The following is a 22360-nucleotide window of genomic DNA, read 5'->3' as shown; positions in this document are numbered from 1 at the left end:
AATTTGCACCAGTTGAAGGTCTGGTCCTATTCAACCTTATTTTGTGTAGCATCTTTCATACCAACCGTGTTCCCAAAAATGCTTTATAGAGCTAAAGTGTAGCTAGAAAATTAGAATAAAACAGCAACAGAGGGAGAGAAAATTGTAGAGATGAGGAGGAAAGTCTTTCCATTATGATGGGTGGAGAGATACAAGACTGTTTCAAGTGGCTTGTGCTGCAGAAGGAAAGTCTTTTGAGTCAACCGGGGGGAAGTGGTGTGAAGGGACAAGTGAGACAAGTGACAGGAGACACATAAGGTCAGATAAGGTTCATGGAGGACAGCTTAACCATGTCTTGAAATGTATGGTTAGAAGTGCTGTTGTTACTCTTCCATGGCTGCGGGTGAAGGCAGAGATGGGGCTTGTGGAGGTCAAGAGCAGGGGATGTGCGTTAACCCAGGTGAGAGGATGCAGGCATGGATGAGGATTTCAGCAGAAGTGGAGTCCAGAGCGCAGTATACCCAGGCCATGTGTGGGTGATGATGAGGAGACTTAGGAGATGTGAGAGGGAAAAGAATAGTCAGGATCAAAGGTGTAAACCCAGTTACAGAGAACAGAGGCAAATGGGAGGTTTAAGTCCCAAAGAGGTATGGGGGTGGGGTGCTTAAGGAGAGTTGTGTCCAAGGGAAGCACATTCAAAAGATGTTGCTTTCACCTTAAGGGCCAGATGGCGATCCCTGCACTCCTGCTGGTGATCAGTTACTCACACGAGTAGTTAATGCGTCTTGTCAAGTAACCACTTACCAATGAGAATAAAGTGGATCATAATATCACTCAAAGGGATAGTAAAATTCATTACTGCAAATAATGACACTTTCAACCCAATAAGCATTTGTACATTGTTTGCACTGGTTAAAGCCTTGAGCTTGGTCAACATGGCTTCAAATTATTCATCCTGCACTGATAGGACAAAGAGATGAATGAGGCTGTCATGGCATGCGATGCGTAACAGAGAACATACACCATAGAGCATTCCTTCACTTAGGAACAGACAGCTTAACAAGCCTGACCCTTCTTTCCCTCCTCCTTTTTGATTGCTTCACTCCAGGTCAGTATTTCCATTTATCTGGACTACCTGAGGACCACAGGGCCTCTCATCTGTTTGTACATTGTGTTCTTGTTTGTGTGTCAGCAAGCTGCCTCGTTTTGTCGCGGTTACTGGCTCAGCATGTGGGCAGATGACCCTGTTCATAACAGAACGCAGCAGCACACAGAGCTGCGAGTTGGAGTCTTCGGTGTTCTTGGAGTCCTTCAAGGTTTGCTTGACCCGGTCACCTAATTCTTCTGCATATCATTTGCCTCCCTCTTTCCCATTCCCAGGAAATTTTCCCATCATACAAATTTTGGCATGTCCTGGGGTGCTAGTCTGCTGGGCTCTTGGCAACAAACTAAAAGGCTTGGCACAGGACCTAAAAAAACAAGTTCTGACGCACATTTGCACAGGGTGCACTGATTTTTTTTGGTGGGTTTTTTTGGTTACGGTATCTGAACAATATTCCCAGTGTCACTGCATAAAACTCTGGCTTGCTTGTGTGTGCATTGAGTTCTTCTCTCTAGTGTGCATTGCAACTGAGCATGATGGGTGGTTCCCCCACCTTTAGCCATCTTGCCTCTCTTTGTCAGAACTGTATGATCTGGTACCCATGAAAAATTCACATGTTGGGGGAGATTATGATGTCAGTTTCACTTTTCCATCTCTCCCAATTTTATTTACTACTCCCTCTTTATCCCCCTCCCCTCTCTTCCTCATACCCCCTTCCCATCCTCTCTTCACCAAATCCTAATTTAGCCAAAGTAAAATCTCACTTCTCAATGAGGGCCAGATTTAATCTTTTTACCACCCTAGGCCTTTTGGATCTAAAAAGCTGTTAGAAAAAGGTTGCCAAAATGTGTATTATTTGAAATGTGTACATTGTTTAACTCTTCTCCTAATCAAAAATAGCTAAAATGAAACTTTCAACAACAAAAAATAAGTTTAGGGCAGAAACAAAATCTAAAAAGCGTAAGCCCAAATGGTGAAAGTTTTGAACCAGTTAAAACAGGGGATTAGAATAGAAGTTCTTAGGCAACCTTAACTATAGCACAGTCCCTGCTGTAATAGTGAATCTAATAGTACATGGGAGTCTACCCGACTCAGGAGAGTTAATTTAATTCAGAGTAATCCCAGTTATTTGCACCATTCACTGAACAGAGGGCTTCTGTCTTCAGGGCTGTTTGATAGGAGACAGAACTAACTGTTCAATCAAATTAACACGTGCTGATGCCCATTCTATGGCTATTCTGCAGATCCAATAGCCATACAATGGGCTCTGGGGTGACTGTTAGACTGTAAACCGCTTGGTGCAGGGATTGTCTTCTACGTTTGCACAGTGATGATCACAATGAACTCCTGGTTCATGACTCGGGCTCCAAGGCACCAACTCAATATAAATAAAAAAATAGCAATAATAATAGACCAGCACCTTTCACCAGCACCAAAGTCACATTCAAGAAAAACTCCCCTTAACATGCTTTCAGCTGAGAAATCTGAGTCTAGGTTGTGTGACTTCCCTTCCCTTCCATTGCAGCCATTGGCAAATTCGGATCAACCGCAGCCGTCCTGCTAGGAGGAGTGATTGCATCACACAAGCTCTTTCAGCAGTTACTGGAGAACGTTGCCAGATCCCCGATGATGTTCTTTGAGCAGACGCCCATCGGAAACTTGCTGAACCGATTCTCCAAAGAAACCGATGCCATTGATTCTGTTATCCCCGATAAACTGAAGTCCCTGCTGGGATTCTTGTTCAGTTTACTGGAGATCTACATAGTTGTTATAGTGGCCACGCCAATAGCGGTGGTGGCGATAATGCCACTGACAGTGCTGTATGCCATGTTCCAGGTAGGATTTTGAGATACGTGGCTGATCTAAGAACCCGCCACACCCTTTCCTACAGGAACCTGTTCCCATTGTTTAGAGTAACCTGAACCAGACCTTTTTGAGGGGCTGAGATTTTCAGTCAGTGTTTTTCACCTCTGATTTCATGCCGGAATCAAAACCACCAATGTCTAATCTTAAGAAGAGTCTTCCCACAGAATCCAGGCTCTCAGTAGCTGCCTCCGAAGCCTTACTAGAAGGCTTGAGATATCATGATGGTTTTAGGTGGAACTTCTGTGGAGATTCCTGATTGACATCACTGTAAAAGAGATCAGACTAAGGCCCGAAGTGTTTTTCCTCTTCTCCAGTCTTCCTGTGCCACCTTTAACATAAAATGTGTGCCAGAGAGGCAGATGCTTTTCAATGCACCCATTTATTCTCCCAGTCTGGTTCTCTGAAATGTCAAATAACTTTGCCAGGGAGGACTGGGGGCAGAGGAGGGGGCTGGTCGGGGGAATATCAAAAGTCTTGAGTACAGTACTTTTACTTGTTACAGAAAATTAAGATCAGTCTGCTTTGCTACTTTAGTGAATAAGGCAGGTAAACAACACGGATTCTTCATGAAATCCCATCTGAGCAAGGAAGGATGGGATTGAAGCAGTCAGTACAACTCTGCAATTCCATTCACGCCATGGAATTCTGTGATCGGTGTACCCGTCACCCAGGACATAATGAAATGGGGCAGGAAATCATCTGGCCCATCACAGCACTATGAAAAAAGAACAGGAGTACTTGTGGCACCTTAGAGACTAACAAATTTATTTGAGCATAAGCTTTCGTGGGCTACATCCCACTTCTTCGGATGCATAGAAGCACTATGCACCACTTCAACAGACTCTCTTCTTTCTGGAGAACTCTGCTTGTCCTGGCACACTCAGTCTGCAGCAAGACACCCTGCTCTCGGGCCTCACTTGTTGTATTGGGTGAATACGTTGCTAAGCTGTAGGTTGCTAATCTACTGTCTTGAACTAGAGGCAAAGTTTAAGAGATCAGGAGAGATTTTAAAATGGAGGAAGTATAGAAATGATGGGTGAGATCCTGACCCCTGCTCCCGCTTAAAACAGCCAGAACCAGGGCTTTTAGGACCCAGAGATTCCCCCGATGCAGGTATGTGGAGCACAGCCCTATAGCTGCTCTCCAAGGACTCTTTCACAAATTCTGGCATGCCAGGGATGGGATTGCAGCATGTAGCACTGTAGAGATTCCAGGTAATGCTGCAGCCCATAGGGAAACCTGGAGAGGCTGCCAGAATTTAGATAATACCCCCAAGGACTCAAAGGCCTCCTTATACGTCACCCAGGCTACAAGTTCTACGCCACAGTATCTCACCCAATAAACACATTTTGCCTGCACATTTGGTTTTATAACATGAGGTTAATGTGCACTGCTGTATTTTTTTGCATCATTTCTAATTTTCTGAACATGATCAGTTCCCCTGATGAATTAGCCTAGTGGGGGGAACATAGTGGTAATCACATACCCTTTCCATTTGCCTCTGTCTCAGAACTTCTACGTTGCCACCTCCTGCCAGCTGAGACGCCTGGAAGCTGCAAGTCGCTCGCCCATCTATTCCCACATTTCAGAGACTTTCCAAGGGAGCAGCGTGATTCGTGCTTACAAGGAGCAACCAAGATTTATTTTACAGAATGATTCCAGAGTGGATGAGAACCAGAGAACATGCTTCCCTGGGGTCGTCGCTGACAGGTATGGAGCTGCAAATATAGGGGATACAATCATGTTATTCTCATGAAGCTATAGATTAGTGCAACCCTTCTGCCAGGTAGAGTCGGCAGCAAAAAGGGCTGGGTTCAGTATCTAAGAGTTTCTCTTAACAAAAGACAATAGAACCAGCTTGACAAAAGACAATAGAAGCCCATTCAGTAATCTGGGAAAGCTAAACACCTCCCCCACTTGGTGCCTCTAAGTGGCAGTACTTCCCTTCTCGCCAGCATTGAGTCCGTGTACAACCAAATACAACTTTGATTAAAAGGGAAAAGAGGGTCCAACATTAATTTGGGAAAACACCACAACCGAAATACAAAAGCATGTGACCATACGCGAACACTCACCCCACAGGGTGTTGGGCAGCATCCTTTGCCTCAGTTTCTCCCCTTGTGGTGTGAAAATCTGTGACCCGAGTCCCAGGGGAGACAACTGAGGTCACTCAATTAGGATGAACAGCAAAAGAATGGGGCAGACAATCCCCAAAGCTGGTGGATATTACAATGCTTTGATTCACCAACCCAGCACAAAACAACTTCTATAATACCTCACTGGTTACCCAGAAGCCAACAACACAGTTCCCTTAAAGCCGTAGGCCTCCACCCAGACACCCAAATCAAATATGAGGATTACTGAAAATCTTATTCATCATATAAAAAAATTCTATCAATCCCAAAGGATCAGACACATTACCTCCCAGGTTAATGAATATTCCGGATCTTACCCAAATACACACTTACAGCCAATTCTTATTAACTAAACCAAAATTTATTAAAAGAAAAGAGAGGGTAGTGGTTAAAAGATCAGTATACATACAGTCATGAGTACAGTTCTTGAGATTAAATTCATAGCAGAGATGGTGAACTTTGTAGTTGCAAAGAGTTCTTTCAGAAATAGTCCATAGGTTATAGTCCAATGTTCATATTCAGGATGATTCTGATTCCAGATTAGGACTGGAGATCTCAATCTTGGGTTTAAACTTCCCCTGCATGAAGCATCAAGCAGATCTGAGATCCAAAGGATTGGGACCCAAAGCATCTTTATACAGTTTCCAGCCTTCTTTGACAGGTCGGAGTCCTTCGGCGAACAATAGGCACTCATGGAGATTTTGAAGTAGACCTGATTTCTTAAACATTGCCACTAATTAGCTACACAGCTTAACATAAGGCAATTGCCCATTTTTCCACCATTCGCAGATTATTTGCTATACATTTCAAAGAGAGATGAATACAGTGATGTTACTATGTTTACAGTTCATTTAAATGTTAATATGTCCTTTGGATCTCTGAATCAATAGCTATAGTGACAGACAGGAACATCCTACAAGAAAAAAGTACACACATACATTTAGTATCACCTCCAATTCTCTAACAATACAAGTTTGCATTTCAAAGTTCTAGCCTATCTAACATTTAGTGGCCCTAATTACCTTTCACATACTTTTTTAACACATCTCTGATGGTTGACTTTGGGCCATTTATCCTGCAAGCTGCTTAATCCTTTCTGGCCACGTGTCACACTTGGTATAAGATCTGTTGCAATTATATAACAGTAGTAGCAACCATGATTTTGCATGGTCATATTTTAATCAGATGTCACAAAGTCCAACAAACAAATGTCTCTTAACACACCACTCCCTTTCCCTCCCCAGCACCCCACTCACAGTTGGTGGTCTTTGGTTAGCGAATACCCAGGGTTCAGAGGTGCATTCATGAGGGGGTGGGGTCCACGCTCTACTGCTGCTAATCGCCTCCCACTGCTACCGCTGGCTCTCTGCCACCACTCCCACTGTCTGGCGTCTCGGCGCTGCTGAGCTTCTGCAATGTCACATTCTGAGGTTCTACCACTTCACCCAGCTCTCAGTGATTTCAGCAGGTAGCAGGGAACATCACTGCCAAGGCAGTTTCTGTGTTGCCTTTACCTGTTCCCACACAAGGTCCAGGGCTTAGCCTTAGACTTGCTCAGCAGTGAGGACAAGGTTTAGGAATCACCACCTGGAAACAAGGACTCTTAATTGAGTCTAAGCAGCTCTGTCATTAAAAGCTGGAGAAGGGAAGGTCAAGAAGTGTCTAGGACTCTTTAGGGAGTGTCCACGCTACCAGTTAGGAACACTTGTCCTCATCCACTCATCACTGGAATTTGGTATCCTACCCCCTGCTTAGCAAGAGAGGTTCAGTTTAGGGTGACCCCCTCAATCAGGGCATGCTAAGCACAGTTCTGCTGCCCTTTACTCATACAATAAGGATAACATTATTTCATTATCCCTGCATTTGAATACTACAGTGACTTGTAACCCAAACCAGCCAAAATTGATCATTTTGGCAAAGCAGCTCCATGTCTATGCAAACATGCTCTGCTCCTGAAGTCTTCCCTCCCCTCTCCTCCCCCTTCCCTCCCGGCAGTGCATCACTAGATGTCAGGGGAGGGAGGGAGGGGGAGAAGAGGGGAACTCCTTCAGACCCAGCTTACATCAGAACTAACGCCAAGGGAAGAGCCATTCATTGCTGGTGCCAGGCTCAGAGCAACAATTCCAGGCTCTGAACCAAAGCTGCTCACCTGGTGGAAATGATGGACTCCGGCTACAGCGGAAGAGCCGTGGCGCAGCGCATGGGCCATTTACAGACCAGCACTGCTGTCAATTCCAGAGGCTTGCTAGCGGTTATGTAAAAAGCCAACCCTATGATCATAATGACCTTATTTAACACCCTTTACCGAGAAGGCTCCAAATACGTTTTACAAAAATAGTTGCAGGCAGTATATGAAATTGAGAGGAAACGAGAACATAAAGAGAATGGAGGTGGGCTAAATCCTCTCTTCTCTACTTGCAGGTGGCTTGCTACAAACCTAGAGTTTCTAGGTAATGGTATCGTGTTGTTTGCAGCCCTGTTCGCTGTGCTTAGCAAAACACATCTTAGTCCAGGGATTGTTGGCTTTTCCATTTCGTGTGCTCTTCAGGTAACTCAAAGCAGCAGTGCATGATTTCACCATCTCATCAGAGGGGACTGTCAGGTTACAGATCATTTTTTAAAATCCTCACCTGTATCACAAATAACTCTATGGGTCCAATCCTGCAGCCCTTACTCATTTGATTAGCACATAGATTGCAAGCATCAGGCTCTAGAGAATTAAAACTGGAAGAATTTTAAAGACTAATTTCCTTTCCACTAGTTGTGCTGTTTATGTTGGACATTTCTCAGCTTGGACAATGAGAATAGATTAGCTAGCCTCCTATTTTTAAGATTTCCTAGGCAATATCAAACTCTCAGGGTATGTCTACACTACGAAATTAGGTCGATTTTATAGAAGTCAATTTTTAGAAATCTATTTCATACAGTCGATTGCGTATGTCCACACTAAGCGCATTAAGTCGGCGGAGTGCGTCCTCACTACCACTGCTAGCATCGACTTACAGAGCAGTGCACTGTGGGTAGCTATCCCACAGTTCCCGCAGTCTCCGCCACCCATTGGAATTCTGGGTTAAGCTCCCAATGCCTGATGGGGCAAAAACACTGTCGCGGGTGGTTTTGGGTACATGTCGTCAGTCTCCCCTCCCTCCGCGAAAGCAACGGCAGACAATCGTTTTGCGACTTTTTTCCGCGCAGACGCCATACCACGGCAAGTGTGCAGCCCGCTCAGCTCACCCACACCGCCGCTGTTGTGTCCTGGGTGCTGCTGGCAGCAGATGGTGCAGTAGGTCCGCAAACCATCGTCATACACCGCTTCCGCTGCAACTCTGCTCTGCTGCTATTGCCTCGATAGTGAATTTTTCCATGTTTTCTGTCATGGGCTCCCAGGTACATGTGTTCTTCCTTGGGAAATGTGCGTGGTGCTAACCGTTGTCCTCCACTGCTTCCGCTGCAACTCTGCTCTCCTGCAGATGCCATACCACGGCAAGCATGGAGCCCGCTCAGCTCACCGCTGCTGCAGTGAGCATTGTAAACACCTCGTGCATTATCCTGCAGTACGTGCAGAACCTGCAAAAGCAGGCGAGGAGGACACGACAGCGTGATCACGATAGTGATGAGGACGTGGACACAGACTTCTCTCAAAGCACTGGCCCTGGCAATTTGGACATCATGGTGGTAATGGGGCAGGTTCATGACGTGGAATGCCGATTCTGGGCCCAGGAAACAAGCACAGACTGGTGGGACCACATAGTGTTGCAGGTCTGGGATGATGCCCAGTGGCTGAGAAACTTTCGCATGCATAAGGACACTTTCATGGAACTTTGTGACTTGCTTTCCCCTGCCCTGAAGCACAAGAATACCAAGATGAGACCAGCCCTCATAGTTGAGAAGCGAGTGGCAATAGCCATCTGGAAGCTTGCAACACCAGACAGCTACTGGTCAGTCGGGAATCAATTTGGAGTAGGTACATCTACTGTGGGAGCTGCTGTGATCCAAGTAGCAAATGCAATCACTGAGCTGCTGCTATCAAGGATAGTGACTCTGGGAAATGTGCAGGTCATAGTGGATGGCTTTGCTGCAATGGGATTCCCTAACTGTGGTGGGGTGATAGACAGAACGCATATACCTATCTTGGGACTGGACCACCTTGGCAGCCAGTACGTAAACTGCAAAGGGTACTTTTCAATGCTGCTGCAAGCACTGGTGGATCACAAGAGACATTTCACCGACATCAACGTGGGATGGCTGGGAAAGGTGCATGACACTCGCATCTTCAGGAACTCTGGTCTGTTTGAACAGCTGCAGGAAGGAACTTACTTCCCAGACCAGAAAATTACGGTTGGGGATGTTGAAATGCCGATAGTTATCCTTGGAGTCCCAGCCTACCATTTAATGCCATGGCTCATGAAACCGTACACAGGCACCCTGGACAGTAGTAAGGAGCACTTCAACTATAGGCTGAGCAAGTGCAGAATGGGGTAGAATGGGCATTTGGACATTTAAGAGTTCGCTGGTGCAGTTTACTGACTAGGTTAGACCTCAGCGAAACCAGTATTCCCATTGTTATTACAGATACTGTGGAGCACACAGCAAGCAGCGAGAGTAAGGGGGAGACCTTTATGGCGGGGTGAGAGATTGAGGCAAATCGCCTGGCGGCCGATGATGCACAACCAGACATCAGGGCGATTAGAAGAGCACAGCTGGGCGCCCTGCGCATCAGAGAAGCTTTGAAAACCAGTTTCATGACTGGCCAGGCAGTCTCTTTGTTTCTCCTTGATGAAAACCCGCTCCCTTGGTTGACTCTACTTACCTGTAAGCCAACCAACCTTCCCCCTTCGATCACCGCTTTCAGAGGCAATAAAGTCATTATTGTTTCAAAATCATGCATTCTTTATTAATTCATCACACAAATAGGGGGAAAACTCGCAAGGTAGCCCGGGAGGGGTGGATGAGGAGGGAAGCACTGAGTGGGGTGGTGGATGAGGGGAGAAGGGAAGGACAAAGCCACACTACAGTTCAAAACTTATTGAATGCCAGCCTTCTGTTGCTTGGGCAATCCTCTGGGGTGGAGTGGCTGGGTGCCCAGAGTCTCCCCCCACCCCACCCACGTTCTTGGGCGTCTGGGTGAGGAGGATATGGAACTTGGGGAGGAGGGCAGGGGGTTGTATAGTGGATGCAGCGGCAGTCTGTGCTCTTGTTGGCTTTCCTGCAACTCCACCAGACGCCTGAGCATGTCTGTTTGCTCCCCGATTAGCCTCAGCATTGCATCCTGCCTCCTCTCAGCGTGCTCCTCCCTCCTCTCATCACGTTCATTTAATGCTTTCCTGGACTCTGCCATTGTTTGCCTCCACGCATTCTGCTGAGCTCTTTCAGTGCGGGAGGACTGCATGAGCTCTGAGAACATCTCGTCGCAAGTGCGTTTTTTTCGCCTTCTAATCTGCGCTAGCCTCTGGGACGGAGATGATAGGGGGAAGAGTAGAAACATTTGCAGCTGCGGGAGAAAAAAAGGGAGAGTAGTATTTAAAGATACATTTTAGAGAACAAAGGGAAGACTATTTCACACTGAATCAAGTGATTCACATTACAAAGCGCATGTGCTTTTGCTACCAGATCGCATTTTTCCTCTTATGTTGAGTGCCTGCCGGTTTGGTGTGAGACATCACACGCTCGGCTGGGCAATAGAATTCGGCTTGCAGGCAGCCATGGTAAGGCAAAGGGTTTCGGCATCTTCAACCTTCATAACATGTGGGAACAGTTTCAAACAGCAGCACCCTCCTTTCCCATACCAAGAAAAGCCCGTTGGGTTGGCCATTTAAAAGGAGGGGCTGCGGTTTTAGGGTGAATGTGCAGCACAATCCAACCCCACCCCACCCCAATTCTCTGGGATGATCGCTTCACACCCCCACACCTCCACCGTGTGGCTAGTATCAGGGAAGATCCCGGTCAGCCATGAACAGGCTTCCCCCCACCGCGTGGCTAACAGCGGGGATGATTTATTTTCAGCCAAACAGACAAAGCCCGGGTCCATTCGCTACAAGGTTTTGTTCTGCAATGAATCCAGACTACTTGCTACTGGCTTGGCGTGTAAATTAATCATTAAACACGCTTGCTTTTAAACCCTGTATTATATTTAAAAAGGTACACTCACCAGAGGTTCCTTCTCCGGCTTCCCTTGGGAGAGTTGGGAGGGTATTGGCTCCAGGGTGATGAACAGGTCCTGGCTGCCGGGGAGAAGGGATTCTCCGCTTGCCTGCTGTGCGCTATCCTCAACCTCCTCCTCATCTTCAGACTCCTCATCCCTGTTGCATGAGACTCCCCCCTTGCAGGTGTCCACGGACAGTGGTGGAGTACTGGTAGGGGCCACCCCCCAGAATTGCATGCAGCTCATTATAGAACCGGCATGTATGGGGCTCTGACCCAGAGTGACCGTTTGCATCCTTTGTTTTTTTGGTAGGCTTGCCTCTGCTCCTTAACTTTCACGTGGCACTGCTGTGTGTCCCTGTTGTAGCCTCTGTCCATCATGCCCTTGGAGATTTTAGCAAATATATTGGTATTTCGTCTTTTGGAACGGCGTTCTGCCTGCACAGATTCTTCTCCCCATACAGCGATCAGATCCATTATCTCCCGTTCGGTCCATGCTGGAGCTCTTTTGTGATTCTGGGATTCCATGGTCACCTGTGCTGATGAGTTCTGCATGGTCACCTGGGCTGATCAGCTCACCACCCTGGCCAAACAGGAAATGAAATTCAAAAGTTCCTGGGGCTTTTCCTGTCTACCTGGCCAGTGCATCTGAGTTGAGTGCTGTCCAGAGCGGTCACAATGGAGCACTCTGGGATAGCTCCCAGAGGCCAATACCGTCGAATTGCGTCCACACTAACCCAAATTCGACCCAGCAAGATAGATTTTAGTGCTAAAGCCCTCGCCAGGGAGGAGTACAGAAATCGATTTTAAGAGTCCTTTAAGTCGACAAAACAGGCTTGGTCGTGTGGACGGGTGCAGGGTTAAATCGACCTACACTGTTAAATTCGACCTAAGCTCGTAGTGTAGACCAGGGCTCAAATACCAGCACAATTGTGCAACATTTGAGTTGCAAATACTGGAAGGGAATTTTTTATTATTTTAAACAAGATGCTTCCATTGACTTTTGAAAAAAGCTTGGAAATATTTTTATTCCTTTCCAGACATTAAACTACTTTTTATAGACTCCCTTATTTTTTAAACCTCAGTAACCCTGTCACTGATATTTATAGACTATAGGACCTTACAGAGAACAAGTCTCAAATACATGCAACATCCCTCTTGTTCCTTTGAATTTAAGCTTAAATGGTCACTGTAGTTTAACAGCCAAATGGTTTTCTTCAGTGTTTATTTTCTATGTTCATGTGACTAGTCGCAGATTATCTTGAACGGTTTTCATGTCACTTTTAAGAGCTGGAAGTTTAACATAAGACAGGCAGTAACATCTAATTCTTGGTAAATTGGCACTGAGTTAGCCTCAGGGTGAGCTGGCAAGGCTCCTCCAATGTGGCCTGGGCAAAATTTTCCAGAAAGGTCTGGTGTCAGCAGGATTTATTTTATTTTATTTTGTCTTGCAAAACAATTTACAGACAATCTCTTAATAGCTTATCCAGGGAGGCCCCTTGTGCAAACACTGGGCCTGATCCTACAAAGTGCCAAGTACTTTGTAAGAACAAGGTCAAAGTTGGTATTTCATTTCTAGCCAGTCCTCTCTCCTTTTGTAGATAACAGGCATTTTGAACTGGATGGTGCGCTCCTGGACAGAAATAGAAAACAACATTGTTTCCGTGGAGAGAGTGAGAGAGTATTCAAAAACTCCAAAAGAGGTAACTAGCCAACCATTGTTCTTACCCTTTGAACTGAAATTTGTCAGAAACCAGATCAGCAATTTTTCTATTCTAAGGATCAACACTTCCCCATTTTAATTCCCAGAGACCCGGTTAGGTTACTTTAAAATAACTAGGTGTTCTTTATAACCTCTGCTCCGTTTATGTCCTTAAACCAGTGAAGCTGTAGTTGTCATTTTAAAAAAGTATAATTTATTAACAGTTACCACACCCATGGAATGTACTGTGGCATTTTCTCCATGCTTAGAATAGGGACTAATTGTGGCATCTCAGATCTGATGTTATAAGTGTTGACAGTTGCTGGCCTTTAATGACTGAGAATCTCAACATAATCATTTTTATTTCTTTTATGCTATATAAACATTAAAAATGAACAGGTACTATCTCTTCAACATAGATTGAACTGAGTGTGGCAGAGCCAACAGTTAGAACAGTGTGGTTTCCCGATAATGTAATTAATCTGACGTGCATACAAATGCTTATCCCCAAACTTCAGTTAATAAAGTAATCTGGATCTTTGTATAAAGAAATTAATTTCAACTTCAACAATTCCTTTATGAAGAATAAATGCTGCCTCTAAAGAAGCTTTTAAAGAGAGAGATCCAGAAAGAATTTTTGCTCTGAGAAGTTTTCCATTTTGATTATAGCCATATTACTTGAAGACTTAAACCAGCTTCAGAAGGTGCTGTTTGTTTCTCTTTTACACAGGCTCCCTGGACTCTGGGCAGTAATTCTGCAAGTCAGGCTTGGCCAACTGAAGGAGCAATTGAATTTAGAAACTATAGTGTGCAGTACAGGCCAAATTTAGAGTTCGCACTAAAGAACATAAATATAAAAATAAACGGGCAAGAGAAGGTAAGCAAGGCCATTTATTTCTTTGGAGCTCCAAGCGTGAACAGTGCTTTCGAATAGGCAGCTGCTGCTAAACTGAAAACAATCCCTGTGTCAAAGAGTTTAAGGCTTGAAGACAAAAGCTACACTGAGGTAAATACACAGTACATTTGGCCTTCATAGTCTCCTAGCGCACTGAGGAACCCCTTCTTAATATATGGCTTTGTTTTCAGTTTTGATACTGTGTGTTAGGAATTCTACCGAGTCAGAGCCTATTGTTTTATAGGAAGTTGGTAGAGCAGCTCTAAAGGAATTTGATGTTTATTTTAATTTAATGCAACATCAAAGCTCCTTTATATTTGGCAGCTATTCTGGTTTTTCTCCATCTAAGGCAGGGGTCTCAAAGTCCCAGCCGCAGGCCATCTGCGGCCCGAGAACCTCCCCACTGCAGCCTGCGGAGGAGAGATTCATGCAGCCATGCTGTTGGCAATGTTCGCTGCAGGTGCCACCCCTCCCACCCCCACAGCTCCCATTGGCTGGGGAAGAGGAACAGCGATACCATCACTAGTTGCCAGGCAGTCAGCATTATTAGTTGCCGGGCAGAGTCAGCCATGGAGGCAGGGTCACTTTTTTCCACAATGAATAAAAACAAGTCAAAATACCGAACACAGCTCTCTGATGCACACCTTGCTGCAATCCTGAAGGTTTCAACTGCTCAGTCACTGAGGCCAAACATCAACAAACTGACAGAACTGAAGCGTTGCCAGGTGTCTGGCAAACACTAAAAACTCTCTGGCAGGCGAAGAATTGTATAAAGTTGTATGACAGTTTTATTATTGCTAAGAAATTCAAAATAAAAAATACAATATAAACATTTTCTTTTCTGAACACCATCTTCAGTGACATTATTGGCCCGCTGGGAGGATTTGAGGACTGGCACTGGCCCGCAGGTAAATTGAGTTGGAGACCCCTAATCTAAGGCTTTTAATGATTTCCCTCTGTAATTAAACAATTTAAAGTTCGCTATGGGTTGTTACCCAACTCTAAGAATGTTAGGTGAATATTTTGACAACGTGAGGCCAAAGGTTCTTGGAGAAATGGTCAGATCCTTTCAAGTCATGTGTGTCCTGGTCCTAATGACTATGTATCAAATTTATGCTGGAATCCACATGGCTGACCATGTGTACCACCAACCTGTAACCAAACGTGATGCCAATTCATGCCAGTCCTCAGCTATTCCAGGAGGCTGCAATGAAAAGGAATTAAATCCCTGGCCTGTGACAGGAAAGACTGGCAGATATTGCACCCAGGATCTGCATAGGACAGGCTGTTTGTCACTCACAGATCCATCCACTTGTCTTCTCCACCATTAAAGCAGAGGAATAGTGCCTTTACTTTGTAAACTGGTGAAAGATATTGCATGGCTTTCAAAAAGAGGCCCAAGGGGAACAGCAGATGAAGACAGAACAGCTTGTAGTTGAAAATGCAAAGGAAAGTTATAAGTCCATGTGTCAGCACCAACCCTGTATCCAGAGCTGGAACTGCAGGAATAGGTGCTTAATGGGGTGTTTTTCTCTGACAGATATGGTCAAAGGCTGGACAGATTTAACCAGTGGTTTGTTACCTGTCAATTCCATGGTCCTAAAATTTAACTATGGCTATGAGTCAAATGGTGTAAAACATACATCCTAAACCTTCATTGTATTTTTTTTAGATTGGCATAGCTGGAAGAACCGGAGCTGGGAAATCAACTCTTGCCATGGGGCTTTTGAGATTAATGGAAGCTGCAGAAGGCGAGATCTTAATTGATGGAGTGAATATTGCCCAAAGAGGCCTCCAGGACCTTAGAGCCAAAATAACTGTTATCCCCCAGGTATGAAGTTAATTTCTAAAGGCCTATCATCAATTCTGCAGGGTATTTGCATTAATGTCCATGACACACAGGAAGGCTTAAGTGGGTCACAGAGAGAGGTAAATTCATTGCTTTTAAAAGGGAAAAGTAACCACTTTACCACACCGTCTGATCTTCCACATAACACTGTCTGTAGCATTTCACCCTGGCATTCCTGCAGTGGAAGGAAGTTAAGGCGCTATGTTGTTTTGTAACAATCATTTCAGGAATCTTTTGCGCTGTCTCTATACTCAGGATCCAGTTTTATTTGCTGGTTCTCTACGAATGAACCTCGATCCTTTAAACCAGTACTCGGATGAAGCCATCTGGACAGTTTTGGAACTGATTCAGCTCAAGAACTTTGTATTGGATCTGCCTGATCAATTGAACCATGAGTGCTTGGAGCGAGGGGAAAACCTGAGGTACCATAAATGCAGAAAGAGAAAGGCAGTGCACATTGTGCACCCTCTGACCCTCAGATACAATTAGTAAACGTTCCTAAATGCGGTTAATAAATTTAAACAGAAAAATCTAATTTAGTAAAGCATAAAGCAATAGTCAGCACAGAGCAAACTTGCGGTAGCAGTATAATCCTTAGCACTGTGGAACTGCTTAGATCATAAACTTTCTTGGGGGTAGGGGCAGTCTGTTCTGTGTTTGTACAGCACCTAACACTGTGGGCTCCTGGATGCTACTGCAATACAAATAATCCCCTCGTTTCTTTGGCTCGCTTCATGCTGCTATCTGCAGTGCTACCAGATAGCTGAATTAAGAACAGATCTGTTCTCTCAGATGGTGCTGATAGTATGATGTCCACACACGTTGCACATCTGGCCCCTCTGTCTTGTCCCCAGAATCAGACCAGGTGCACTCCTAACATTCCCAGACCCCTGCCTCGCTCGGGAAAGGCCATCAGCTGCTGTGCTGCTTTCAGACTCATCATTGCTTTGAGCAGGGGGTTGCACTAGACACCAACCCTAATCTTCTGTGATTCTTTGATTAAACTCAAGGAAAAGCAACAGCCTGTTTGTTCACCATCTGCCCTTCTTGCTTTCAGTGTTGGTCAGAAGCAGCTAGTTTGTCTGGCCAGGGCACTCCTGCGGAAAGCCCAAATCCTGGTGCTAGATGAGGCCACCGCAGCGGTGGATCTGGAAACTGATCTTCAGATTCAATCAACCATAAGGACTCAGTTCAAAGCGTGGACCGTGTTAACAATAGCTCACCGTATAAACACCATCCTAGATTACGACAGGTAACCTTTCATCGGTGTATTTGTTCACATTCATTTTCACAAGGACAGCAGAAGACAGAGGCAGGCTTTATAAAACTGGACAGACCCCATAGCATTTTAGAGAGTGACATCTCCTTGGAACCATTTAGGTCTCATTTCTGTCTATTTCTTGTTTACCCCACTCAAGATTCTGCCTTAGGATGGGCCTTCTCACCATTAACCATGGATTAATCAGAGGGAAAGTGAGATCTGTGTCCATTTCATGCTCTATATAGCCCTTTTTGTCCACTCACAGATGAATCGTTACTGCTGAATGTCTACTCACTTGAGCTCCTCTCCCGTGCTCGGATACAACTCGGTGGTTTGGAGTTAATCCAATGAATTAAAGATCACATTTACTGCATTCCTAGTCTCTCCAAGGGAGTATCTCATAAGTAGTAGCTCTCTTCAGAGGGGTGGAACTGAGGCATGCTCTAATAATAGCTTAGGTATTGTTTGAGTTCAGTGCGACTGTTTATCTTGGTGCTTACATTTCTTTTTTAATATTCACAGGATTTTAGTCTTGGAAAACGGTCAGGTTGCTGAATTTGATTCTCCAGGGAAATTAATAGCTCAGAAGGGACTATTCTACAGACTGGTTGAAGAATCAGGCCTTGTCTGATTGTCACCCAAGGAACACACCATACTACCAGCACTGTCTGAGAGAACAGATCTGTTCTTAATTCAGCTACATCGGTTTGGCTAGAAAATGCCTGATACTTAACCAAATCTGATTTGAAACTGAACCCCAAACTACACTGGATATGTGAAGGGAAACTGCCTTGGTGTATTTGGAAAATGATCCATGTATGCCTGTGTATATCACATGCTATAGCTGAGATGATGGCTACGGAGAACGAGTCTTGTTTTCACGTTCAGTCACTGGAGTATATTAAATTATGGTTGCAACTGAATGTTAGTTACTGAGTTTGTGGTCACTCTCTTGACGGAGTCATGACCACTGTATAAAGTTTTATGCAGCTCCAAATTAATTGGCTTCGTTTTCAAAATGAAATACCAAAAACTCAGTTAAGTCCAATTAATCAGATGAGCCCATTAGAAATCTAGAGTAAGCATAAAAAATATGTACTCACATTTTACGCATTTATGGCAAAGTAACTGAACTTTCCAATCAGCTCTGTTTAGAATATAAATAATGGTAAAATACACATTGCAACATTTATGGGCGTGCTGTGGATATTTCTAGGAATGCCAAAGAAATCATACTAGATAGGTAATGTTCTAATAGACAATGAATAGCGTTTTAATTGGTAACAAATGAATACACAAGTGTTTTCAATCCCATGCACATTTTAATGAATATGTTAGTCATTTTTAAGATGTCCATCAGGTAGTTACCCATGGATTCAGCTGCTCACCTAGCACTCTCCCATATGAAATAAAAACTAATCTTTCACAATTGTAATTTTTAATCTCTGCAGATTTGTAGCCCAGTGAATCACAGAGGCGACCAGGCTTTTGAAAACAGAACAGATATTCTAACTGGTTTGGCCAATGCAGCAGGACAAAATACCACTAGTCTAAGTTGTAAGGAAAGGTTGAAAAAGAAAGGACTTTGGGAAGGGATTGATCATGGTGATGAAACACCATCTTTTAGATAAATACAAGTGCCTGATTTTATGACCCCACTGATAATGTGAACCAAAAAACCCCACTACCTAAGCATAAACAAGGAACTCAAATCTGTTGCACACAAAAGTTAAACGAAGTGTATAAAGCAGTTTATGTACTACTGAGATTTGATTATGGCTTGAAGGTTGGGTGAAAAAGCAGGAAAGAAAGGTTGCCTAAGAAAGATGTCTCAGGCAAATACCTAAGAGAGATCTAGAGATTGAAAATTGAGTTATTCTGTTTTGTTTTCCAGCTTCAGAACAGATTTCTGTGCTGAGCACTAACTAGAATAGCTTCAGTGACCCAGGAATTACCAAAAGGATTTCACAAATGGAATGTGTCTTTAAAAGAAATAAAAAGGTTAAGTAAAATGTATTCCTGTGCTGAATCCCAGAACAGCCTAATTAACAGGAGCACAAAAATCTGGATTCCATGTATTGCTTATTTTTGCTTAACATTTAATAAACATAATGACATTTTAGACTAATTATCTTCCTTACAAGCTAATAAAGCTCTTTCAGATCCTTGCAGTGTTACTATCACTATACTTTGTGAGCACAGCCTTAATTTACCATTTCAGCTTAAACAATTGTCCTGAATATTTATTGCTCTGGAGATGTGGCCGAATTGTTACATTTCCTCTGATTACAGAGTAGCTGTTCAGAGTCATTTTCTTTAATCCCAGTGAAGAGAATAAAATGATATATTATTCTCACTTCTAGCAAGAATGAAATAGGTCTAGTCTCTAATCAAAAACACAGCAACAAAGAGTATTTTGAAACAGGAAATTCGAGGAAGTATATTCATGAATATGTAGATTCTAGTAAAAAGATAGGATTATACTTGTTACAAGACTAAGGAAATTAACTTTGGTGGCTTTGCCAAACTGTTTTATTTGTAAGACTAATACTGTGCAAAGTTACTGACATTGCATTTCAACTGAAATTTAGTACCTTTTTCCCCCCACTGGCAGAGGAGTGGTGTCAAGAAATAATCCAGCCCAACAATTTGTCAAAACCATAGGTTCAAATTCTTTCATGAAATACATGCCACCCAACAAAAATACTAAATTTCCAAGCAACATTTCCCATTAAACAATAAAATATTTCTACAGCCGGGGGGGAAAAATCCACTTTGTGTTTTAGGGTTTTGTAGCAAGCTAGCCATACCCAGTTAAATTGGGAGGCAGGTTTGCCTAGTTGCTAAAATACTGGATTAGGATTCAGGAAACCTGGTTTATATTCCTGGCTCTGCCCCTGGCCTGCTGGGTGACTGAGCAAATCACTTTCACCTCTCTGTGCTTCAGTTTCCTCATCTGTAAAATACTTACCTTTGTAAAGCATTTTGAGATCTACTGATGATATGAAAAAGGCACTAAGAGCTTGCTATTATATTATTATTAAGAAAACCGATATTATTCAAGGAAGATTTAATTTGACTTGATTTAGCAGCAGCCCAGATCTCTTCAGCCTGCACTCAGTTTATTCTTCTTTCACTTGTCTCCTGAATCAGACCCCTTTCTCTTCTCCAGTGTTAGTGCAAGTGAAGCAGTGGTTTGGAACAGAGGCTGCAATAATTTTTTAGAGCCCTACCAAATTCATGGCCATGAAAAACGCATCGCGGACTGTGAAATCTGGTCTCCCTCTGTGAAATCTGGTCTTTTGTGTGCTTTTATCCTATACTATACAGATTTCATGGGGGAGACAAGCATTTCTCAAATTGGGGGTTCTGACCCAAAAGGAACTTGCGGGGGGGGGGTCCCAAGCAGGGCTGTCCCTAGACATTTTGGTGCAACATGCAGCCCCCGCTCCATGGGTGGGGAGGCTGACCCCAGGCCTCCATGGGGTGAGGGCTGTGCCCAAGGTCTGTAGGGGCAAGAGCAGGCTTGGAAGGCAGGGGGAAACCACCCCCCAGCACAAGCCGGCAGAGCAGGTTGGGGTTAGGTCGCTCCACTTCCCACCGCCCAGTGAGTGCAGGTTGCGCCCGACCCCTGCTGCAGTTCCCCGGGACGTAGCTCAGGGGAGGGGATGGAGCTGGGACCGGGCTGGGGCACAGTGGGGTGGGGAGAGGCAGGGCGGGGACAGAGGCTATGGGGAAGGGGTGGAGTGGGGGCGGGGCAGCCTTCCTGGCCAGCTCAGCCCGCCAGGGGATTGGGGTGGCCGCTGGAGCATCACGCAGCTGCCTAGTTTGCATCAGGGTAAGGATGGCCCTGGTCACAAGGTTATTTTGAGGGGGGTTCATGGTATTGCCATCCTTACTTCTGTGCTGCCTTCAGAGCTGGTTGGCTGGAGAACAGCGGCTGTTGGCGGGGGCCCAGCTCTGAAGGCAGCATCCTGCCAGCAGCAGCACAGAAGTAAGGGTAGCAGTACCACAACCGCCCTCTACAATTCCTTATGACCCCCCACAACTCCTTTTTGGGTCTGGACCCCTACAATTACAACGGCCATGAAATTTCAGATTTAAATATCCAAAATAATGAAATGTAGGATTTTAAAAATCCTGTGACCATGAAATTGACCAAAATGGACCATGAATTTAGTAGGGCCCTAGTTATTATTCTTAATCTTACCAAGGAAGTCTGACATCTGCCTGAACATTGGCTGGGCTGAAAATCATTATATATGCAGGTGCATAACTTCCATGATTGCTAGTAGCAGCTCTTTGCCTGTAACTAAGGGAGAGAGATCTCCTTAAGTGACAGCACGTAAGTACCTTCTGAGACAGAATCCAATGAAGACCAAGAGAACGTCCCATCTTCTATAGCAATCTCACCTGCTCAAACGAAAACAGTCAAAGGGGGAAATAAAAGCACAGCATGGAGAACAGGGTTTTTAGAGTAACAATAGGCTTTTACATTAATATACAATACCTTTTACCTCCACAGGATTCCAAAGCACCTTACCTCAAAGTAAAAATGCCTACTGACTGCCAGGTGGCATCCTACCAGATTTGAGATGAACGAGGGGAGGGCAGCCCGGCAGAACATCAGCTCAAAAGCAGGGCAGGGAAAGTTGTTTTGTTTGTTTTTAACGAGGGCACTAGGCTGAATGTCTATTCTTTCAAAAAAAATCCTACGATCGTGCAAAAGTAGACATCACACCCATTTTAAAGTGTTTTTTGGAAGATCCCGCATCCCTCCATGTCAACTACATGGCATTCAGACACCCTTTTGTGCTATCCAGTTGTTTCTCAGATATTTGTCACCACATTTTTGTGCTGCTGAAATAGGTTTTCAAAGATTTGGTTACAAAGCATGTGCTTAAGTTCAGTGGAACTGCTCACATGCTCGAAGTCGGTATGTTTAAAGTTAAACAGGAGTGCAAGTGCTTTGCTGGATTGGGGCCATTGAGAACAGTTAAACAGAGCAGCTTCCCTCCTATTTAACTCTGATACCCACTGTCCACATTGAAGCCTTTATCTATCATATGCAAGAAAAATTCAGCCAGACACTTCAGGGAGACAAATGACTTTGAGGGAAAAGAATTGTGCCAGCAGGTTACATTATAGAAACCCCAAAAAGAAAATGGACTGGTAGCATTATGAGCACCCACTGTACATATACAAAACTTTTGGTAAACAGCAGCGAAGTGCATGGGGGACTCAAACAATAAGGTTATGAAGGCTGTTTTTGTATCCAATATGCTGTTCTCTGCTATAGACATGTGCACTCCAAACAGCAAGAGAAATGTGTTCACAAAGAAAGAAATTCAGCAGCAAGAGGTAATAGTTTGGCCTTTGCCCTCTTAGCCCACTGTCTCTTGCTCTGGCCAACAAAGTGCTTAGGGGGTC

At 44.4% G+C, this 22360-nt stretch overlaps 2 protein-coding genes across 14 annotated transcripts in view; both read left to right on the top strand.

Moving 5' to 3' along the window:
• Window positions 1-19058, top strand: part of ABCC6 (ATP binding cassette subfamily C member 6) — a 49036-nt gene extending 29978 nt beyond the window's left edge. For 4 of the 13 annotated variants that reach the window (XM_008173225.4, XM_065558879.1, XM_065558878.1 and 1 more), the window contains 10 exons: window positions 1088-1295; window positions 2607-2917; window positions 4458-4657; window positions 7504-7630; window positions 12825-12926; window positions 13656-13802; window positions 15493-15651; window positions 15925-16091; window positions 16727-16921; window positions 17453-19058. In XM_008173225.4, the coding sequence (XP_008171447.2) occupies window positions 1088-1295; window positions 2607-2917; window positions 4458-4657; window positions 7504-7630; window positions 12825-12926; window positions 13656-13802; window positions 15493-15651; window positions 15925-16091; window positions 16727-16921; window positions 17453-17561 (1725 nt within the window). In that variant the 3' untranslated portion in view covers window positions 17562-19058. Of the gene's footprint in view, window positions 1-946; window positions 1296-2606; window positions 2918-4457; window positions 4658-7503; window positions 7631-8469; window positions 8642-12824; window positions 12927-13655; window positions 13803-15492; window positions 15652-15924; window positions 16092-16726; window positions 16922-17452 lie in introns of those variants that run through there. The other 9 variants (XM_042861655.2, XM_065558881.1, XM_065558874.1 and 6 more) reach the window with 9 other exon arrangements.
• The window catches only part of LOC135973815 (uncharacterized), a 1510190-nt gene that overhangs the window by 332736 nt on the left and 1155094 nt on the right, over window positions 1-22360 (top strand). The gene's annotated exons all lie outside the window — the stretch shown is intronic.

Source organism: Chrysemys picta, chromosome 10 (genome assembly GCF_011386835.1).
Source record: "Chrysemys picta bellii isolate R12L10 chromosome 10, ASM1138683v2, whole genome shotgun sequence".
NCBI classification, from domain to species: Eukaryota; Metazoa; Chordata; order Testudines; family Emydidae; genus Chrysemys; species Chrysemys picta.
Note: the sequence above shows the minus strand (reverse complement) of the source record. Positions and strands in the feature narration are given on the sequence as shown.